We start from the raw sequence: 19,829 nt of genomic DNA, 5'->3' as shown, positions 1-19,829 counted from the left end.
TGAGGATTCTTATGCACATTAAATTTCTGTTACCATTATTGAAGTGGCTTGACATTTTTGTATGTAATCCACATATGTTCATACTGACTTGTCCTTGATTAATCTATACCTCAATTGACTATAGAATATAATGTTAAGTAGAATATAAAACTAAGATGGTTTCACTCGATGAAATAAATCCAAAGACTTGCAGTAACTTTTTCATAATTTCAAGCATCGATATTTTATAGTCCATAAGAAATATTATTCTTGTTTTATGGCAATCAAGTCGATTGGAGAACAATAATGTACATTTATAAAAAGTATTGGACATTATTGCGAAGTGCATTTCCTTTCCATTTGAGTGTCACAATTTTCCAAATCCTACCCTTAGTCTCCTCTCTACGGCCAACGCAAGCATCGGAAGGCTAAGAGGATCAAAGAGAAGGGTGTTCTTTCTTGAGTTGTCTGAGGCCACCAACATTGCTTGCTGTTCCTTCGGTGATTACCAAGGTGACAAAAGCTTTTCACCTTTTCTTCTTTTCTTCCTGAATTGGATTCCTAGTCTTTTCATGATCGATGAGGTTTGTCGGCCTTCGGGGTTTCATTAGGTGATTCGATTAGTATGAGTGCTTTAATGATACTAATTGAATTCTTGAATTCAGGCAGCACAGGGGTGTTGTCTTGGCTCCATACTGATTTGATTCTTGAATCCACATAATCCTTGAATACATGCAGAGTATAACTTGTGTTTTTGTTTCTTGAAGCCCGTTTGCAATGGATCCGAGAGGCTCGAAGCGCACGGTTGAGGAAGACGGCACTGCTCAAAGTTCCTCTGAGTTACCTCTGGTCGGAACAAGACGTACATCTGTCAGGAATCTCACTTGCTGGCATCGGAAGCCCGATCAGGGGACTTACAGGAACTATTTAAACAGCGGGTTGCCCCGCCGCATCCTGTACTACGAGCGTGGCGAGTGGACCGATTTTCCCGAGTCGGCGAGGGAGGCGATCATCGACGGATTCCGCCACCAGATGTCCTGTATGGTCGTCTTCTTTGGTTGCGAGCTAATGCTTGTCGACTTATTATGCATGGTCATGTCGAACTCGAACGCAAAGAAACATGCCTACGTGGCATGGATGGACGAGGCCTATCGATGCTTCTTCCCTTGCCTATCATTCGACGGGGGAGCCGACGAACCCAGTGAGCTGGTTTCTGGTGTGGTCAGGCCACAGGCATATTCGGTTCCGGCCCCTCAAATGGTGACAGAAGTTATCGTCGGCGACGGAAATGGGCCTCCCGCCCCAGAGGCTAAAATACTCAATCTACAAAGGAACAGCAAAAGCTTCGCCTTCATGGAGAAGCTTTTCCTTTCGGGGATGCCATCCTTTGTCAATCCCGAGAACGTACTGTGCATATACGAGTATGTTCCAAAAGATACTGACGCTCAAGTGCAATACCAAGCATTTGAGAGTCAGCTGAGATCCACGAGAGAGAAGCGTGGCAATGCAAATGTCAAGTACGCATGGTTTGGTTCAACGACGCAGGAAATCCTCAGAATTCTGACCTATGGATTTGGATCCGCGGTCGCACCGACCGTAGGAGCAGCTTTCGGCAGCGGCATCTACCTTACGCCATATCACCGTTCCTTCTCCAGGTTCTGTGTTAGGTTATAGCGACCGCTGATTCTTGCTTCGATGCAACTGTGTGAGTTGATTTGGCTCTTCCGAAAATTTCTGCAGCGTCAATCTTTGCAGTGTTGACGGAAACGGAGTGCAGTGCATGCTCCTATGCCAAGTCATCTTGGGAAACTTGGAACAAGTCCGGCCTGGTTCTCGGCAAAATTCACCCAGCAGCGATGACTATGATTCTGGGGTGGACGACCGTAAGGATCCCAGGTGTTTCGTGGTATGGGCCACCCACGCAAATACTCGTGTTCATCCAAGATCTGTCGTCATTTTCAAGTTGCCCCCAAATCTCCAAGGTATGCCATGATCATAACTCAAGACATTAGATCATCTTCTTTTAATGATATCTTTATTCTTGCATGTGGCAGAGTACTTCTTTGATCTAAGCGATGTCCGCTTTGACAAGAATCCGATAAGAAATATTCCACCTTTCAATCGGCTCTCCGGTCCTGTGAGCACACCCACCTTTTCTTTGAAAGCGTCGGTCACAGAGGTGAAGCTGTCCTAATTATCATATCATTGATCGTCTCTTGCAGAAACAAACGTTCGTATCACTTCCAGGACATGCGATAAATCAGCATATGCCATATACTTTCTTGTACTATAAGGTGCAACACCACATTTCTCCAATAGAGAAGGAGTTGCTGTTCCGCCATCATGTTGATTTCCAGGTTCCTACGTGACAGAACACTTGTGTTTGATGTTCCTTCTTTGGATCATTCGTCGAGCAATTGATTTTTCTGGTTTGATGAATGTCTAGCAGAAGGGTGCGCTAACCGGTGAAAAGTTACTTGGGAAGATAAGTGTGGTTTTAGGGGATCATCTTCTTGTTTCTACCTTAAAGAGATTCACAGATCGTGTAAGTTGGCTTTCTCTTTATTTTTTGTTGCATTCACGTTAAATTTATGGATGACAAGGTCGTACACTACAAGTCAATTTTGACTCGTATGTATATATCACTCTATACTTGTAGGGTTCAAGAATCTTTCCTAAATGTTAATACTAACTATAACTATACTTGCTTGCATACTATCTTTATCTCTGTAAAAGCAAACATCAAATAGTGACATGACGGAATATGAACGTTTTTACAGTCTCACGTCAAGAACTAAGTTGTGTTACACATATTTACTGTAAGGCAATCGATGTTTCCATCTTAATATAGGGTATATTGGAGGCGGCACCAAATGCTGATGACATCAAAGACACTGCCACGTCGAGGATGAAGCCAAAGTGAATTCCTTCAAAGAAGGCTAATGACTCAAGCGGCCGCTAAGGGAGCTTAACTATCGGTTCATTGCTGCACAAAAGATTTCTGAGCCCTTTGGCTTTGTTATTGGCTCTTTTCGACCTATGTTTACTAAACCTGCAGTGTTAATTCCTTTCGTCTACATCTGTTCTGTGGTTATCATTTAGCTCATGACAATGACTTCCTTTGAGTAGTCTTTTAATCGCTTTCATGAACAGACTTGCAGACCGACTGTTGGAGAATCATCACCACTGACCAAGAATAGGTATAAGAGATGTTCATGTCAATTTTGTACTTATTGTTCAAAGTGCATGTCACAAATAAATAAAAAATCATGGAATGATAAATTACTTTCGTTACATATAGGAAATATTTTAAAAATAAGTCAAAATGAATTAACAAAAAATAAAGATATTTTAGAAATATTTTAAGGCCAATGTATTAAGAATCAGTGCAATGAATTAAACCTAACCAAATTAACAAAAAAAAAAGGATAAAATTATAAATATATGAAAATAAAAAAATCTTTCAAAATTTATAAAAGGATTGAAAATATTTTGAAAGACATAAATTTGCTTGTGCCATATTGTTATTTTTAGAAAATATATAAATGTATAAATATTGAAATAGTTTTAGTTAAATATTTTAAATATAACAATGTATTTATATTCTAAATATTTTTTAAACTTCATAAATAGTGTCAATTTTTTAAAATGTATGTTTATTTTATGGCTCTTTTGATATTTGAAAATATTCTATGTTTATATATTGTATTATAAAATCTAAATTTTTTGTTGATAGGTATTTTAGATTTCATATAAAATTTTAGTATTCTTATATTAAAATATAAAATTTTATTTCTCAAATATATTTTTGGATATCTAATTAAAAAGTTTGAAGATGTTTTGACTTCTAAAAGGTTTAAAATTTTATTGAACCGAATCAAACCAAGCCCAGCAAATAAAATTATCTAAAAAGTGAGAAAAAATATCTATTTTAAATTTTTTTGAACATTTAAGCCAAATAACATTATTCAGTATTTTCCACCTATGTTTACTCCTTTGGTACACATTTGTTATGTGGTTATCATTTAGCTCATTACAATGACTTCCTTTGAGTTCTGTGGTTATTATTATTATTATTATTATTATTATATAGTTCATTACAGAACTTTTCATTTTTGACTTTTTGGTTACTCATAATAGAAAGAGATTTATTATTATTATTATTATTATTATTATATAAGGGAGTACAAAACAAGGGAGTACAGTACAACTAAGCCTCTGGGATCAACAAAAGGTAGCGAAAAGTTGAGTTAGGTGCCGCTCCAAATGGTGCATAGAGCCCCGTTCTATCTCTTTCTCTATGTACATATAATATACGTGTACCTTAGAATTTGGTGGTTGATTAATGTCTCCATGTGAATGTCTGCAGTCCATTTCCTACGCCAAAGCCAATAAATCTCGTCTCAGAGTACTCCGAGCAATAGATGGGTTTCTGCTCACTAATAATATCGTATATGGCTACACTGTTGTAAAGAATCCGACATAAAAGGCTTCATTTAAAGGAGAAAATGGCAGACACTAAAACGATGTTGTATTCCTCAGAAAGGCTGAACAATGGCAAAGCAAGTTGTCAATGGATTGCTCCATCTAGAAAGCTATGGGGATCTCGTAATGTTGACAACGAGACAAGTGTTACTGCACCTACTGCTCAAAGGTACTGTGATGAGATCTATAGTTCCAACCTATAAAAGATACCCTATCTATTTATGCAGAAACGATGGTCTCTCTCCCACCACTGTTGCTGAAACATATATATGAATGAAAGCTTCCCAGTCTTCCATGCAAGTCTACCTGCAGAATTCTCACTCCTCTCTTCTTCTCTCTCTAGCACGAGGTGTGGTTTCAGCAAACCATGGATGCTTTCACTAGAGGACAAGACTTTCAATCAATCTATCAAATTTGCTGATCTTTTGGGTTTCCTGACGTATCTGCATCATATGATATCTCACAGGAGTTGAGAACCCTCCCAAAGATCTGTCACAAAAGCATCTCTTTCCAAGTATATATTCATCTCTTCGTGTTACCGCCATGTATGACCTCTCAAGTGTAAGATGGCATAGCAAAAGCAAAATATTAACGCATTACTTGGTCATAACCATTGGCTATCACAAATAACATGTGCATGCCTTCTGTGAATGCCATTTTGTTGGAAATAATTAAGTTCATGGTTTTCATATGGATAAAGAAGAAAAGCAAGCCTGTGAGAAAGCATACAGAAAGATGCTCTGCTACTTTCTCTTTAAAGTAGCGCTATTCACCTACACAGAGAAGATGACGAGCTCCGCACAAAGCGCCAAGAAGTTGTTATCTACCTAAAGTAATATGACATTGATTACAAGGCGACAAGAAGTTGTGATCTACATATAACACCAAAAAGTACTATGAGCTTTATTACGAGCTCGAAACTGAGCCATGGATTCCATATAAGTGAAGTTACAGATGTCATACTAGGAGCTGAAGACAGGATAACAAGAAGAGGGTGTGGAAGAGGGAGGAAATGGCAGCGGGGAACGGTGAAGTGGTGAAGGTGGCTGAGTGCGGGTGCTGCGGCATGTGGGAGGAGTGCACGGTGGAGTACATAGGGTGGGTGAAGGAGCAGTTCGGCGGCGTGTGGGTGTGCGGGCTGTGCACGGAGGCGATCAAGGACGAGCAGGCCAGGCTGGGGGTGGGCGTCGAGGCGGCGATGCTCGTCCATGCAAAGTTCAGGCAGGTCGCCAGCATCGACCCCACCGTCCGCATAGCTCTCTCCCTCCTCCACTTCTTCAAGAAGATGATCTCTTCGCCCACTTCCTCCCCTGCAAAGCTATGACGTCCATGTTTCCCTCTATCATCTCATCTTGTGACTTGTAAGCTAGCCAGCTCACTGGTGCAGGGCATGACTGCAGTTAGTCGTAGATGTTCATCGCAACAATTCTGCATCATGAATTTGCTAGGATCATGAGATCTTTGCAATAATTGTCAATATATAAGTATCTGGCTTGCAGAAATCTGTCTTGCACATACTAAAAACCTTTTTTTTTCTACTTGTACTCCGATGTTTGATGTTATTATCACTTTCACAGAAACCTAATTGGTAAGACGAAGAAAAAGAAAGACAAACAAAGTGCATTAAAACCTAGTTTATGTCTCCTCTTCAATCATTATCTTCATCTAGATTTCCACATCAAAGACTATGCTGATTTACACTGTTAGAACATACCCTTCTTAACAAGTATATTTATCTCCTTTTTTTTTCCTTTTCACAAACTTCTATTTGCTCATAACTTATATATAGACACAGTCTAAAATCATTAATGCTAATATGCTATATCATTTGTTTTTACTGAGTGCTCTTTCATCTTTACAGCCACCTCTACAACCGAGCTCTTCCTGGATACATATGAATAGATAATACCAGAGCTTCTGAGCAGCTTTGCTATTTCATTATTTCAGCTGGTTGTATTGAGGGTTTCGACATCGGTATCTTATATAAATTTAACATGCATCCTTGTATTCCACAAAGTTTGCAATGCAACGCCTTTTGTCTAGTTTTGTTTTTATTTGGAAAAACGAGATGTAAATTTCTCCTATGGTCTAACTTTAAATGTTGTATAATCCATATGGTTGATAAGAGCCACAATATGTTCATGCAAAGCACGATCTTTTTCTTGCTTGGCATACGGCTTTGTATGACTTGCACACCCTACCAAGTATCTAAAAGTAGAATTATATAAAAATCCATACTTTATTACATTTTTGTTGGCATGTATCTCACATTCATTTGCAGCGTTTGCATTGTCATGTGGTGTTTGATACAAGGAACAGCAACTAAGGATTTTATTTTACGCAAAAAAATGGTGGAAGAGAATCAAGAAAGACAGTCGACTAAAAGCTTTCGTAAAGTTCCTGTTAATTTTCATCACATGAAATGAATCAATTGCTGGGAATGATGATGAGGTAAGGTCTGTGTACAAGATGTTTTCGAGCCAGTGAAGTGTTATCACAGATGAAGTATGATTTGAAGCTGGAATTTTGTAGCCAACGAACATAGAGGATATACCAAATCTCGGTTAAAGGCTTTCTTACAACCAAGTCAAATTTGATCATCATTATCATGGGTTTAGTTAATAAACTAGAAAATTTTCTTTAGGGTGATGGACAAACGAATAGAGAAAATTTGTGTGCAAACACATGAGCAAACAATAGGAGTTGCTCACGATGAGTATGACAGTCAAGATGGTGATCTCGAAGTAGATGACTCTCCTCAAACTGAGGAAGCGTTGACTGGACCAAAGGCACGAGAAGTGCTCCACCAAGCATGGAAGTGTTGACATCAGAAACTTACAAAAGGTTGAAGCGTGTCTCGATCTCGTTCAAGCAAGCATGAAAGAGCTCTACCAAGGTTGACTGCTTAAAATAAGAAATAATACATTGCAAAGATAAAATTATTGTTTTTAGTTCGAGTAATTCTAAATCCAAAAGTGAAGATCAAAGGTTAAGTCGATAAAACAAAAGCAACTTAAAATAGGAAGCAATTATCTAATATATGTGCACATAAAATTTAATTGTCGAACGATTCATGCAATAATGGATATGAGCACTATTCATAATTACATTATTGATTGTGAAACAAAGACGTTAGAGTTAAACTTAGAGAAAAGTCCAATCTAAATGGAAGTATTGGAGGCCAAGAGGATCTTAAGTTGGTCCCATCAAGATAGGGATGTGGAGTAAAAATACCAATATGATAGTGGTGTCATTAGATGATTTTCAAGTAATCGTTCATGCATGAGATCAAGATAATATAGATGTCATTCACCGATTTCTACTTATATCTCATAGGCGTTGATGAACTATGTGTGATCCCTATCACTAGAGGAGTGGTGATGGCCCGTAAGAACTATTGATAATGCAATTAAAAAAAGTATATCGTAATGATCATAATATTATAATTATTAGAATTTGAGTTGCTAGAGGTTGCCTTTACACAATTGTTTTGAGTTCGAGCCGAGAGAGTGAAGCCTTCGATTAGCTCTTAAAGCATGTCTCAATTGCTTAGAACCATTTTCTTTCTAGAAAAAATAAGATTCCTAGAGATACACTTTACCTTGAGGAAGAGTGGAGTAAAAGTGCACAATCAAATACGTTAGACATGCTAATTCTTGAAGATGTTGATGACGATTTAGGTTGTTATGTGTCTCAAAAAGGATTTGCTTAGGAGACTTATCTAGAGAAATGAAATAGTGGAAGGGTATAGGTGAGCCTATGAGATTCTTCGAGATATTAATAGCGATTTAGGTGATTGTGCATTCTAAAAAGAGTTTACTTAAGAAGCTTACATAGAAAGAATGGAGTATAAGTTCACAATCGAGTTAATGTGACACACTCTATCCTAGTAGATTTTTTATGCTTGAGATAAAAAAGATTGATACAATGCTTCATGAAATTGTCGTAATTAAGTAATAAGAAAATTTAATCATGATTCACTACTTTAGTGGGTTCTTATCCTCTCGGATTAATGATAAAAATGTAGCTTGAAAACTCTTATGACCACTACATTTGTATATATAATTTGATAATTTATCCAACTTTGGGGACCCAAATGCTAATATTGTAAGTAGAATGTTACTTGTGAGTTTTCCCATCCTCCTATCGTAAGGTTGAAAAATTCAGATAATTTGTTTCAAAATATATAACACTAATTGACTTCTTTATGTTTTAATTTTTAATACTTTATGTCATTTCATATTAATCAATAATAATAAAATCGTAAGTCCTAACTATTTACTGTCAAATCAGATCAACCAAGCAAAAAATCAAACATATGTTATAGAAAATCTCAAGACAATATTATTAGATAATGTTCTTCAAAGCAATCAGAAACCAGAATTGCAAAACATAAATAGCTTCACTTGCTTGACTGATTCTCCTTAGACCATCAAGATAAGCAATAAGACTGTTTAATTTGTTGACTTGTGAGAGGTTCTGGACCTCTTTAAATTGCTTGTTCTGCAGTCCTATAAAATCCCCATCCATTATTAGGACAAGCTTGCAAATCTGTTCTTTTCTCCACAAATGTTTCAGCTGGAGTAGGTGTTGCAAACCTCCTTAGAAGGATGTTGGTTAATCTTGCATCTGTCTTCCTGTATGGCTTCTCTGAGAAGTGCTAACATGTTTTTACACCAAAAGAACAGACAAAGATAGTAGAGAATATAATCAATGGTATGTGGTCATAGTACACAACTTTAGTACATCAACCAACTGCGGCAGCCAGCTTATCAATCAGAAAAGAAGGCGGATAGGAAACCTAAATGATAACATTTAAAATGCATAGAAGATTGACCTGACTTAGTTTGGAGCAGAGGAATCCCAAAAGAAGGATTCAGGAACTTCAGAACCATAGACTTGTCAAGGAGAAGAGAGCTTTGAAATCCATGCATTATTTCTCTTGCATAGTTATAATAGTTACACTTCATCATCATCTTATGACTTGGATGCATGCTTTGCCTACATGCCTTGACTTCTATTCTTATGCTAGTCTCACTTGAAACTCTGTTCATTCAGTTGATATGAACTCACTCCATAACTTAATCTCTTCTTTTTGTCTTTTAACAAGAAATAGAACAAGAAGATTCTATATTTTCGACGCATAGTCCAAATAAATTACTTCTTTTTTCCATCTGAATCATATCTCAAATGAGAAGTACCTACTAATGGCCAAGAAAGCTTGACTTCCATCATTTTAAACGTCACACCAATTTGCTCTCTTTCCTCCCAACTTGCAAATTCCACTACTTCTAGTGTTCAGATTATATTATTGTTCTTCATCTCCACCACTTTGTTCCATTGGCTTCCTACCTCAGAAATAGCCTCTCCCGTTTCATCCATTCTCCTCCAAGGATCATGTCTCAGTTCGTGCAGCTTCAACAAATCAAGGTACAGTAACCAATTTGCTACATATCATCGGATTATATTCCTCACTGGTGTTTAAACTCCATGGTGGCAGTGATAGCTAAGTCGCTTACGTCCACGGAACTGGAAGCTGCAAGTTCTCATGGCATTGCTTGATGGAGTAACCTATGGTCAAATGGGCTCCGTTAGATACAAGTGAGCTTGAAATCTGAACTTTGCCTTGGGTATATGAGCTGATCCTGACATGGGAACATGCTTCACTTGTTCTTTGTTTCAGAATGTTTGTTAGTACATGGAATGTTGGAGGGATACCGCCCACTGATGATCTGGATTTGGAGGATTGGTTGGACACCGGAAAGAGCTCGTATGACATCTATGTTCTTGGGTAGATCCACATTTCTCTTCCCCAAAGTCTTTTACGAGCTCCAAGTGTTGTAGGAGTTCTCCAATGTAACAATGGCTTGAATCGCTGGTTGTAGGTTCCAGGAGATCGTACCGCTTAGCACCAGGAACGTTCTTGGTCCTGAAAAGAATCAGATCTCCATGAAGTGGAAATCACTGATAGGCGAAACACTAAACAAGTCCCTCCACGATCGAAAGGGGATCCAGAAGTGTGAGCCATTGGAGCATCATAAGGATGGCCACCAAAGAGAGAGCAATGCCCAAGAGTTCAGATGCGTTGTGAGCAAGCAAATGGTTGGAATTTTAGTCTCGGTATGGGTCAGGAAAGATCTCCGGAACTACATCAGTAATCCAAGAGTCTCATGCATTGGTTGTGGCATCATGGGCTGCTTAAGGAATAAGGTAACCCTCTCTCTCTCTCTCTCTCTCTCTCTCTGTCTCCTCGTTCATGTGGAGCTTGTTGGACCAGAATCAGCAGTACTTTTACACCTTTTGCTGCATGCATTGCAGGGTTCAGTATCTGTTAGATTTTGCTTACATGAAGCAAGTTTCTGTTTTGTCTGCTGCCATTTGGCTTCGGGAGGAAAAGAAGCAGATGAGATGCGTAGGAATTCAAATGTGATGGACATATTGTCAAGGACGTGCTTTTCTAGTGACGCTTCTAATGATCTGCCAAAGAAGATCCTCAAACATGAGTGAGTCTGCCACCAGCATATTATAAATATTTTTGGTTGCTTATACTCGATTGTAAAGATTCACTTGATATGATCCTGCATTACATGCAGTCGTATAGTGTTGTTTGGGGATTTGAACTATAGGATCTCAATGCCGTATGCGGAGACCAAGACGCTCGTGGAGCAGAAGCAGTGGAATGTGTTGTTAGATAAAGATCAGGTACTATAATTCTGTATATTTTTCACAGCTAACATATATACCCGTCGCTTTTACTGTATGAATTCAAGCTGTTCTCATCTTCCTCGTTTCATCTGTAGCTAAGGTTTGAGTTATCCGAGGGCCGAGCATTGGAAGGTTGGAACGAGGGCGTGATCACGTTCTCTCCCACGTACAAGTATCTTCCAAACTCCGATGAGTATTGCTGGCACGTTCATGGTAGAAATGGAGAACGAAGACGTGCTCCTGCATGGTTAGTTGAATCCTGAATCCACCTCTACAGGAGAGAGGAAGAAGAGAATTTTCTCCACTGATGCAGAAGACATGAAATCTACTGGTTTTGCAGGTGCGATCGAATACTATGGCTTGGTGAAGGATTGAAGCAAAAGCGGTACGACCGATGCGAGGTGAAGTTTTCGGACCACCGACCGGTGCGATCAATCTTCACTACCGAAGTCGACGCCCTGCAAATTTGATGGCTTCTTCTTGCCACTGATTTGCTATAGCAAAATGGCGTAGGAAATGGAACACCAAGTTTGCTTATCTGATCTCAAATCCATGATTGAAAAGCTTAGATTTCTGTACCATTGCTAAGAGACGATGCTCTTTGTTCATCTAGTGATCTTTGAACGCATGCAATCTAAAGATCTCCCATTGTTTCGATGTCAACCGACATTAACTGATGGATTGCAGCACAGAAGTCAACCGATTGCTTCTGATTGGTGGCGACCTTCACCATAAGAGACAATGGTAGGTGGGGAACATTGCTCTTGCATGATTTCAGGCCGTGCATTTGCTGAAGGTGCAAGTTGTCTCTTGGTGCACTTATTGCCAATAACTTATCATTGTATTATCTTGACATGAATGGCACCGGAGGAATACATCAAACCAATCATGGTCGACCTTCTTTTATTGCGAGCTTTGTGCCATCGGTATCGCCGCCCATCTTGCACCGTAAAAGTAGTGGCTGTGATCATCTTCCAATAATATTGGCACGAAGGCTCACTTCACTCCCTGTTATTGAGAGAATGGATGCACAGTTGAGCAAAGAACAGCAAGCGAAACAACCATTGTTGGGGTCATCTTCTTCAAAAGCTGTGTAATTCTTCGAACTACTACATGGTTTCTGATCCTTCGACATCATAAACAGTAGAATCACTCTCTAAACTTCTCTAGTTGGATTCTAACCTTTTGAATACCACCACTCTACAGATCAAAACCAGGTACTGATACAGAATTTTCGATCAAGGATAAGCACCAGAATTTATTGGTGGTGGTTCTACCTAACTAAACAAGCCAAAGAAATCAAAAGTGAATCCAGGGACACAAGGTGTGGCTTGGCTTATCTACAACTAGTCAGCTTTCTCCACCTCAATAGGCTACCAGAAGCACGAAGGAATCCAGGGAAGAAGATGACACTGCGGTGGAAACTACTTTGCCTGACCGCACGGATTATAAAAGGAGGAAATCACTTTAGCCCATCTCTGTCCATGCTTTCAGTGTGTAGTGGAGAAAAGGAGTTGCAAGTTGCATGCCCAATCTACTAATCCCAAAGGTGGCGCTCATAGTTGTTCATGACTGTGGCATCTCTTTCTCCACGTAGTCCATGCATTATCAATGGTAAAACCTAATTGCTTGCATCAAACAAGTAGTCAAGGTTGAACGGTTGCACACAAAATATTATTATCCATATTGTCTTCTAATACTTGAAAGTCCACTCTCAAATTTATGGTTGAATCTGAGCAACGAATTCAGCTCTTGAGTGAAACATGTATACAAAAATTAAAGATTGTATTGATTATGATCACCATGAAAAGACATATATAAATCCTTGAATTTGTTCATAGCTTTTAGATTGTCACCTTTAGAATGTGTCCCTTAATACTTAAAAATATAGATATTCAGAGTATATATAGTATGTGAAGAGAAAAAAAAACATAATTATATGAGGCTTGTTATAAGAAAATTATTTCGTCTTGAAGTGGTTGATTACAAAGAAAGATATACTACTTGAAGTATCTAAATGAAAACCTCATTCGGATCTTAAGTTATACAAAAAGTGTCATATAGAGGTAGTGAGAAGAAGATTTAAGATATAATGATGTAAACAAAGTTATCTAAATCCTCTAACACTTGTGCTAGGCTTAGTGCCAAAATAGAGGCTACCTTATCTAATAAGTGAAATTGCAATGGTGAAAAAGCCTTACTCCGTAATGTATATAGATAAGACTATTGAAATAGTATTCAAAACTTACCTAGAAAAGGATACGAAGAGAAAAATTATTATCATGAGACATATTTCAAAAGGAAAGTCCTCAATATCCAATGATCATTCTTCTACAATGACGAGAAGGTTCTTCAAGAAAAAAAAAAAAGGCATTCTAAACTAGGGAAGAGAAGGTGAAGATTACACTAACTTAAAACGACACAATTGAATAGTAATAAAGAGTTATCTGAAGATCCTCTCACAAATTATTGTGTTAGCGGCACATTAAGGGTTCTAAGTGTAAGAGCATCTAGAAGGTAAAAAAAAAATTTCATTAGTCATTATATAAATCTAGCGTAAGATGATGCATAATAATATCAAGGTTGAGAATCTACGAACGATAATCTCAAATGTGAGAGACACTATGAAGATAAACTAATTAAGAAGAAGAATATACACTCAAATAATTGCCATGGATCCTTTATCAAATCTGAATAAAGTATGTTAAGACCATGATTTTATCTGATCAGTTTAGATGTTATGGCTTTTAAATCAACATTTAGGATGTGACAGTACTTTTTTTTCTTGGATTTGTAATTCTTAATCTGATGTTGCAGTATAACATATGACCTTCGAGGATCATGAGCATTTAATGATGGGCCTTATGGGCTTTACAGAAGCCCACAAGTTATGGCCTATAAGTCTGGCCCATTTACACCACTCGGCTAACCCAACCCAATCCCGAACCATTCGTTCCGATTAGGTCAGATTAGACTGAGATTGGGCTAAATGGGAATCTCCGAAGAGTGGCCCACAGGTGTTCCTCTTGCCTTTTCCAAGTATCCCTCTCATACTCGGCGACTATTCGCCGTTGGGGCGGTGGGACCCGTCTCCTTTGTATCCTCCACGGCCGCCCCGTTCTTGCCCTCTTCTCCCATTCGCTCGCCTACGCTGGATTCCTCTCGGGAACCGCCGAAAGGAAGAAAGTGGCGGGGACAGCGACAGACGCATGCAGGGGGAGAGGGTTCTTCCTGAAGAAGTAATGGGAAGCTAGGATCGGATGTGGTGGTGCTCCTTCTCCGGTGACTGGAATCCATGGAGACGAAGAGATTTTCCACAAGTAAAGAGAAGAGGATCAGAAGAAAGGAGGTGCCTTTCTTTCCTTTGGTCATCTTATTTTTCTTCGTCATGTTTGTTGGAAGATCTCTTTGTCGTCTTGGCTTACATGCGACTTTGTGTTTGGATGATTGGATCTTTATGCAGCTTTTTGGTTCCATGGCTCTTAATTGCCCTTGATCAAATGAACAGGAAAATGTGCTCCTTTTTCTTATTCTGCTTGTTTAGGTTTTTCCCTCCCTTTATTTTTGCTTGTAGTTGCTCGTGTTGGCTTTGATCCTTTTCTTCTCCCAAAAGGTTTGATTTTAGATTCTTTTTTTTTTTTGGTTAAAAGAAAACAATGATTCTATGGAAATGATAGATTTGAGTTGTTCTTGGTATCACCGGCTCTAAGGGTTTGGACTTGTTGCTTACAGCAAACAACAACCTCAAAGTCTCGAGTTTTTTGTCTTGATGGTGGTGGCTGGTCATTCTTAGAGTTTAACGACCTTAGTCATTCTCGATATTCTCACTGTTGCGGTGGACTGCACGCAACTGGAGATGGCAACAATTAGGTAGTGATCTTAGACAATTTTTTATGCTCTCACTAGCTGAAGATTTTCGCAAGAGACCAACCTAATCTAAACAAATGCAACTATTAAGTTCTTTTGGTACATGTCATCAGTTCCTTGGATTCAAATTGAAGTGTTCGTGTAAAAAAAATTAATAATAAAAGTTGTTCAATGTGTTGGAGGATCTGTTGGTTCCAAATAGAATGGAAATTATGACTAGCAAGTGAACTGTGTGGAGAGAAGAAAAACCGATTTAATAATTCTTGTAAATGCAAAACAGATTTAGTATGGTAAGAGACTATTCTCTCATTCAAAAATTAGCCACGGTGCCATGGTATGGGTTATTTGCAAAAACTAATCAATCTGGCTTATGAAGGGTGGGGTGGAGATCATTTTAGTTAAGGTTATAGTAAATGCTCAGGAGTAGTCAATTATTGGTGGTTTATGTATATTGTAAAATTGAAAAGTCCAAATTGGTAGAGGATCTCTCTGTTTAGTTGCACTAGAAATTAACGAGGTCGATAAATTTATTTTAGTCTGGACCTCTGTTTCATTGGCATCTGGATGGATGCACAGAAAATTTGAATTATTTGAATATGCTGATCAATCTGTATCTGAAAACAGGACATAGTCATGGTCACTTACTACAACGAGTTGCAATCTTGATAATCGTTGCTCAGGTGAAGGCATATTTTAGTAAAATCCCTTCAATTGGGAAATTGCACCTAGATTAACGAGTTTTATTGTTTTGACTTCACTAACACATGCAAGGAGATAGGTTTCTTGATTGATTAAGCTTATGATAAATTGATGATTTAGTTTCTGAAATTGTAAGCAAATGTGTACAAAACCATGGATTAGAAGAGACGTGGGTTACAACATCACTCGGTAAAGTTCCTTAACATTTGATTTGAAACATGAAATGAATAATGCTCTCGATGCATATGTGTATAATCATTTAGTGGACATTTAAAATTTCATCAGATCTATGTGTGCTGATTACTTTTACCAATATGATTAATGTTTTCTGGTCAACTGAGACATTTAAATAATATGCTTGAGGAATTTATGTAGACATCTAAATGTTGGTAACTGACAACAGCATGTTTCTGCAGGTACTTGAGAAGAAAAAAGCAATCGATGAAATTATAAAGAAGGCATCATCTGTCAAGGACCATCTACTTTCCTTTCCACCCTTCTGTCATTATGAAAGAAATGGTAAATGGGTGTCAGAACTTCTAAAGCTTGAAATGGTAACAGGAGTGAGAACTTCTAAAGTTTGAAAAAAGAAACATGTATATACATAATAGTATGCTTATAGGAGCCAGAATGTTAGGAGGGTTTAGAATTTTCATGTCAAGACAACAGTGGTACACTTTCTTTCATACTGTTTTAGCTTTTAAGCACCTTGATATTTGCAATTTGGACATTGTTTTATACTACTAAGGCCAAAGACCCATCTTTTCAATCTGTTAAATTACATTGACAGTTGGATTCGTGTATCCATGATTTTGTTAATTTTCTTTGGGATTCTTCCTCTGTTAATATCATCTTTCTGTTCTATATGATTCTTTATTTGTTGATATAATCCCATTTCTGGAATGTCTATATTTCACTTAGTGACACGATCCTGATCATTTTAACTGATGATCAGGACTTTCAGTTTACTTGGAATCAGGAATTGGAGACCAACTTCCCTCTCCTATTAAGAAATACATTCAAAATCTTCTTAAGGTAAGAACTGTTGCCACTTCTATTTTAAAATGTATCAGTTACCTGTATCATGTAATAAATGAAATTATCTAGGCCAATATGGAAGGTCCATATGGTTCAGAGTGGCAAATGGAAGAGAAAGTGAAACGAAGGGAAATGGTTTCACCTGAAGCACGATATATATTTGTACGACAATCAACAAATGCAGCGTCTGATGAAAATCCCCTGGCCAAAAATGAGGAAAGACTCTATACTGGTCAGACAGGTGATCAGAATCATCTGGTTGGTTTTGTGCATTACCGGTTTATTGTCGAGGAAGATATTCCTGTTGTTTATGTATATGAGCTACAGCTGGAGGCTTGTGCACAAAGGAAGGGACTAGGAAAGTTCCTGATGCAATTAATTGAACTTATTGCTCATAAGGTAACAATGTATGTTTGGTGAAAATGATACACATGTGCATGATAGGTTGTTATTCATGCTGATGATTCAGACTGATTGTTATCTTTTTTAGATTACTTATTTGTAAAAGATTATTCTCATAATCATCTCATGCTTCATTATGATGATACTCCTACTTCTTTTCATATAGTTCACGATCAAAGTTAATTTTGAGCATGCCTACCATCTTAAGGTAGATGGCTACTTGATTTGCTTGGCCCTAAATGTAGCATTCCATGAAATCTATAGAATCACATGGGAGCTGTGATGCTGACAGTACAAAAAGCTAATGTTCTAGCCATGAATTTCTACACAACTAAGCTGAGGTAAGTTACTGTTTAGACATTGGTAATAAGGTGTATATGATGTAAGAACATAAGTATCAAATATTATTATTCTTCACCATTGGTATGGACTGAAAGCTAATTAATATGTCTTTTTCAGATATACAATCTCAACCATTTCACCATCACGAGTGGATCCACTGGTATAATGATTTTTTAATCTACAAACTATTTGTACTTTTAAATTCTTATTCAATGAAAGTTACTTGTAACCTCACATAACAGATTGGAGCTGAGAAAAGCTATGAGATTCTATGCAAGACATTTGATTCTGAAGCCAAAGCGAAATTGGAGGTGTGCTCTACTCTCATAATAGATGGTATCTCTAGTCCCAAATTTCTTGCAAGTAGTATTATTAATTTCATTTAAGTTTACATCTACTTATACAAATCTTCTTGTGCAACAATATATTCCAACGATATTCCTATATTTGTACATTGTAAATCTCACTGCAAAAAAATTGAACTTTTAAATTGAATTTGGTGTTTTACAATAAATAACATAGGTAAGTAGGTTTAAGCATTTTTGGGCTATACAAGTATTATGCTGCTGTCATAGTATGGTGTCAGTTAAACTGCACTAGGTTGGCATCCAAGACATGGATATCCTTTGTTGTGCAAGGTGATAAACCATCAAAGGCATGAGCAGCAACTTGATGGGAGCTCATCTGAAGCTCCTTCCACATGGAATTCTGGGTTTTGTGGTACCCTAATGAAGACATTAGGTATTCAATGTGTTGGAAACCTAGTTAGCAGCCTTCAAGTTCAGTGAGACTCTTTCCTCTTCCAACATAGCAACATTTCTGATTGTCAAAGATGATCTTTTTATCTGCTTAGGATTTTCAAGATATTTTGTTCAGAATGAGGTTATTCCCACATTTTCTGAAAATGTGATTAACCAAGAATATGGTGTCAAAGATTTGATCTCTCAGCTGGTTGCCTATTTGAATGTATCTGAACATGTAGCTGATGGACCCTCGCAAATCTGTGCAGGAAAAGCAGCAGGATGATGGATGAATGGTGCCTTATTATAGAACTAGTGCCGGATGAGATTTGTTGCCAAAAGAATGAAAGACATGCATTTCCAATTCAATTGGATGTTGAATTTCCTTATCACTTGGGCTAAATTTTGTCCCACACTCCATAGCCCATTAATGTAATAGAAACTTCACATATATTTCCCCAAGTAGCACAGAACTTGTGTACATTTACTTGATGTTATAATGCAATGTTTTCTACCAAATTATTTATATATGGAAATGGTGAAAGTAACTGATGCTGTTCAGATTCTTTTATGCATTTTGTAGTGCTGTAGTTTCATGGGCTTCAGGATTAAAAACAACCAAATTTCTTGATGAACTTGCACCTTCTCGGTTGGTCGACAAATAGGTCTTACTGAAGCCTATATTTATGTAAAACCCAGCAATTGTTATCTCCTAGTAAAAGCTTTGGATATATTTATAACTTGATTTCCTCTACAAGTTTAGGACAAGGTTTTACACTTCAACTAGTTCTGTGGATTTGATGAAGAAGGTCTATATATTAGATATATTTTGGAAACCTTTTTATATCTATATTCATTTATTTGGAAGAATGATAATTAAAAAATAAGTAATATTATCCAATTATAATGTTTTTTAACTATATGTTTTGATTTAGTAGTTAAAAGCTAAAGCAATTTTTGGACAATATGTTCAGGATCCCCATGAGCAATATGAAAATAAGTTGTTTGATCCGAAAAATTTAGAAACATCGGCTATTTTTTTGGTAATCAACCATATATTTTAAATATTAATTTTAAACTCTTATATTTGTATGGATTTATTATCCATATAGTATCTTTTATATTATCTGGATTTTAGTTGTTATAAAAGTTTATTGTTTTTTCAAACAATATCCTTTCAAATATTCTTATACTTCATATTTATGTATCCTATTTCTGTACTTATTTATCTTATTTATGTGATAATTGGATTTTTTTTATATATTTATACTAATTGATAGGATGTATCATCTTAATTTCATACATAAATTCAAGCATAAATTAATTTTATAATAGTCTCTTGAGAGAAAAAAGAAGAAGAAGAAAAGAGATCTGAGAGTGGCAAAACTAGAGTCAACATCTCTCCATGGTTCGGATTCAAATATGAATTCAAATTTAAATTTATCTAAACACAAACTAAATAATGCTAATAAAAGTTAAAACTAAATAATTCAAGCATTGCGAATAAATTTTAATGGAAGGGATAAATGCCAAAGATTTTAATATTTGAAGGGATATATTTCTAAACATTGA

At 37.2% G+C, this 19,829-nt stretch overlaps 3 protein-coding genes across 5 annotated transcripts; all 3 read left to right on the top strand.

Moving 5' to 3' along the window:
• Nucleotides 1-756: 756 nt before the first annotated feature.
• LOC135621999 (inactive poly [ADP-ribose] polymerase RCD1-like) lies at nucleotides 757-2,902 on the top strand. The gene is made up of 6 exons (XM_065123624.1): nucleotides 757-1,634; nucleotides 1,720-1,961; nucleotides 2,034-2,116; nucleotides 2,202-2,336; nucleotides 2,429-2,524; nucleotides 2,831-2,902. Exons 1-6 carry the CDS (start codon nucleotides 757-759, stop codon nucleotides 2,900-2,902), a joined length of 1,506 nt encoding a protein of 501 aa, XP_064979696.1.
• A 4,210-nt stretch (nucleotides 2,903-7,112) lies between these two features.
• LOC103998160 (type IV inositol polyphosphate 5-phosphatase 9-like) lies at nucleotides 7,113-11,739 on the top strand. Its single transcript, XM_065123623.1, has 9 exons — nucleotides 7,113-7,262; nucleotides 9,760-9,894; nucleotides 9,971-10,065; nucleotides 10,148-10,255; nucleotides 10,350-10,674; nucleotides 10,783-10,967; nucleotides 11,058-11,166; nucleotides 11,265-11,416; nucleotides 11,510-11,739. The coding sequence occupies exons 1-9, from the start codon at nucleotides 7,113-7,115 to the stop codon at nucleotides 11,637-11,639; spliced, it is 1,389 nt and encodes a 462-aa protein (XP_064979695.1). The 3' UTR covers nucleotides 11,640-11,739.
• A 2,566-nt stretch (nucleotides 11,740-14,305) lies between these two features.
• On the top strand, nucleotides 14,306-18,785 carry LOC135583737 (uncharacterized). Of its 3 annotated transcripts, none has more exons than XM_065125659.1 (8): nucleotides 14,306-14,518; nucleotides 16,152-16,254; nucleotides 16,691-16,770; nucleotides 16,843-17,172; nucleotides 17,440-17,516; nucleotides 17,635-17,677; nucleotides 17,760-17,828; nucleotides 18,527-18,785. In XM_065125659.1, exons 1-8 carry the CDS (start codon nucleotides 14,465-14,467, stop codon nucleotides 18,548-18,550), a joined length of 780 nt encoding a protein of 259 aa, XP_064981731.1. In that variant the 5' UTR covers nucleotides 14,306-14,464; the 3' UTR covers nucleotides 18,551-18,785. The 3 variants fall into 3 exon arrangements, 2 of the variants coding, with proteins under 2 accessions (XP_064981731.1, XP_064981730.1); XM_065125658.1 differs by having other exon boundaries at nucleotides 17,760-17,853; XR_010491270.1 differs by lacking the exon at nucleotides 18,527-18,785 and having other exon boundaries at nucleotides 17,342-17,516; nucleotides 17,760-17,788.
• The last annotated feature ends 1,044 nt before the right edge of the window (nucleotides 18,786-19,829 follow it).

The sequence above is a fragment of the Musa acuminata genome, chromosome BXJ2-9 (assembly GCF_036884655.1).
Source record: "Musa acuminata AAA Group cultivar baxijiao chromosome BXJ2-9, Cavendish_Baxijiao_AAA, whole genome shotgun sequence".
Classification (NCBI taxonomy): Eukaryota; Viridiplantae; Streptophyta; class Magnoliopsida; order Zingiberales; family Musaceae; genus Musa; species Musa acuminata.
This window is presented reverse-complemented; position numbering and strand designations above follow the sequence as displayed.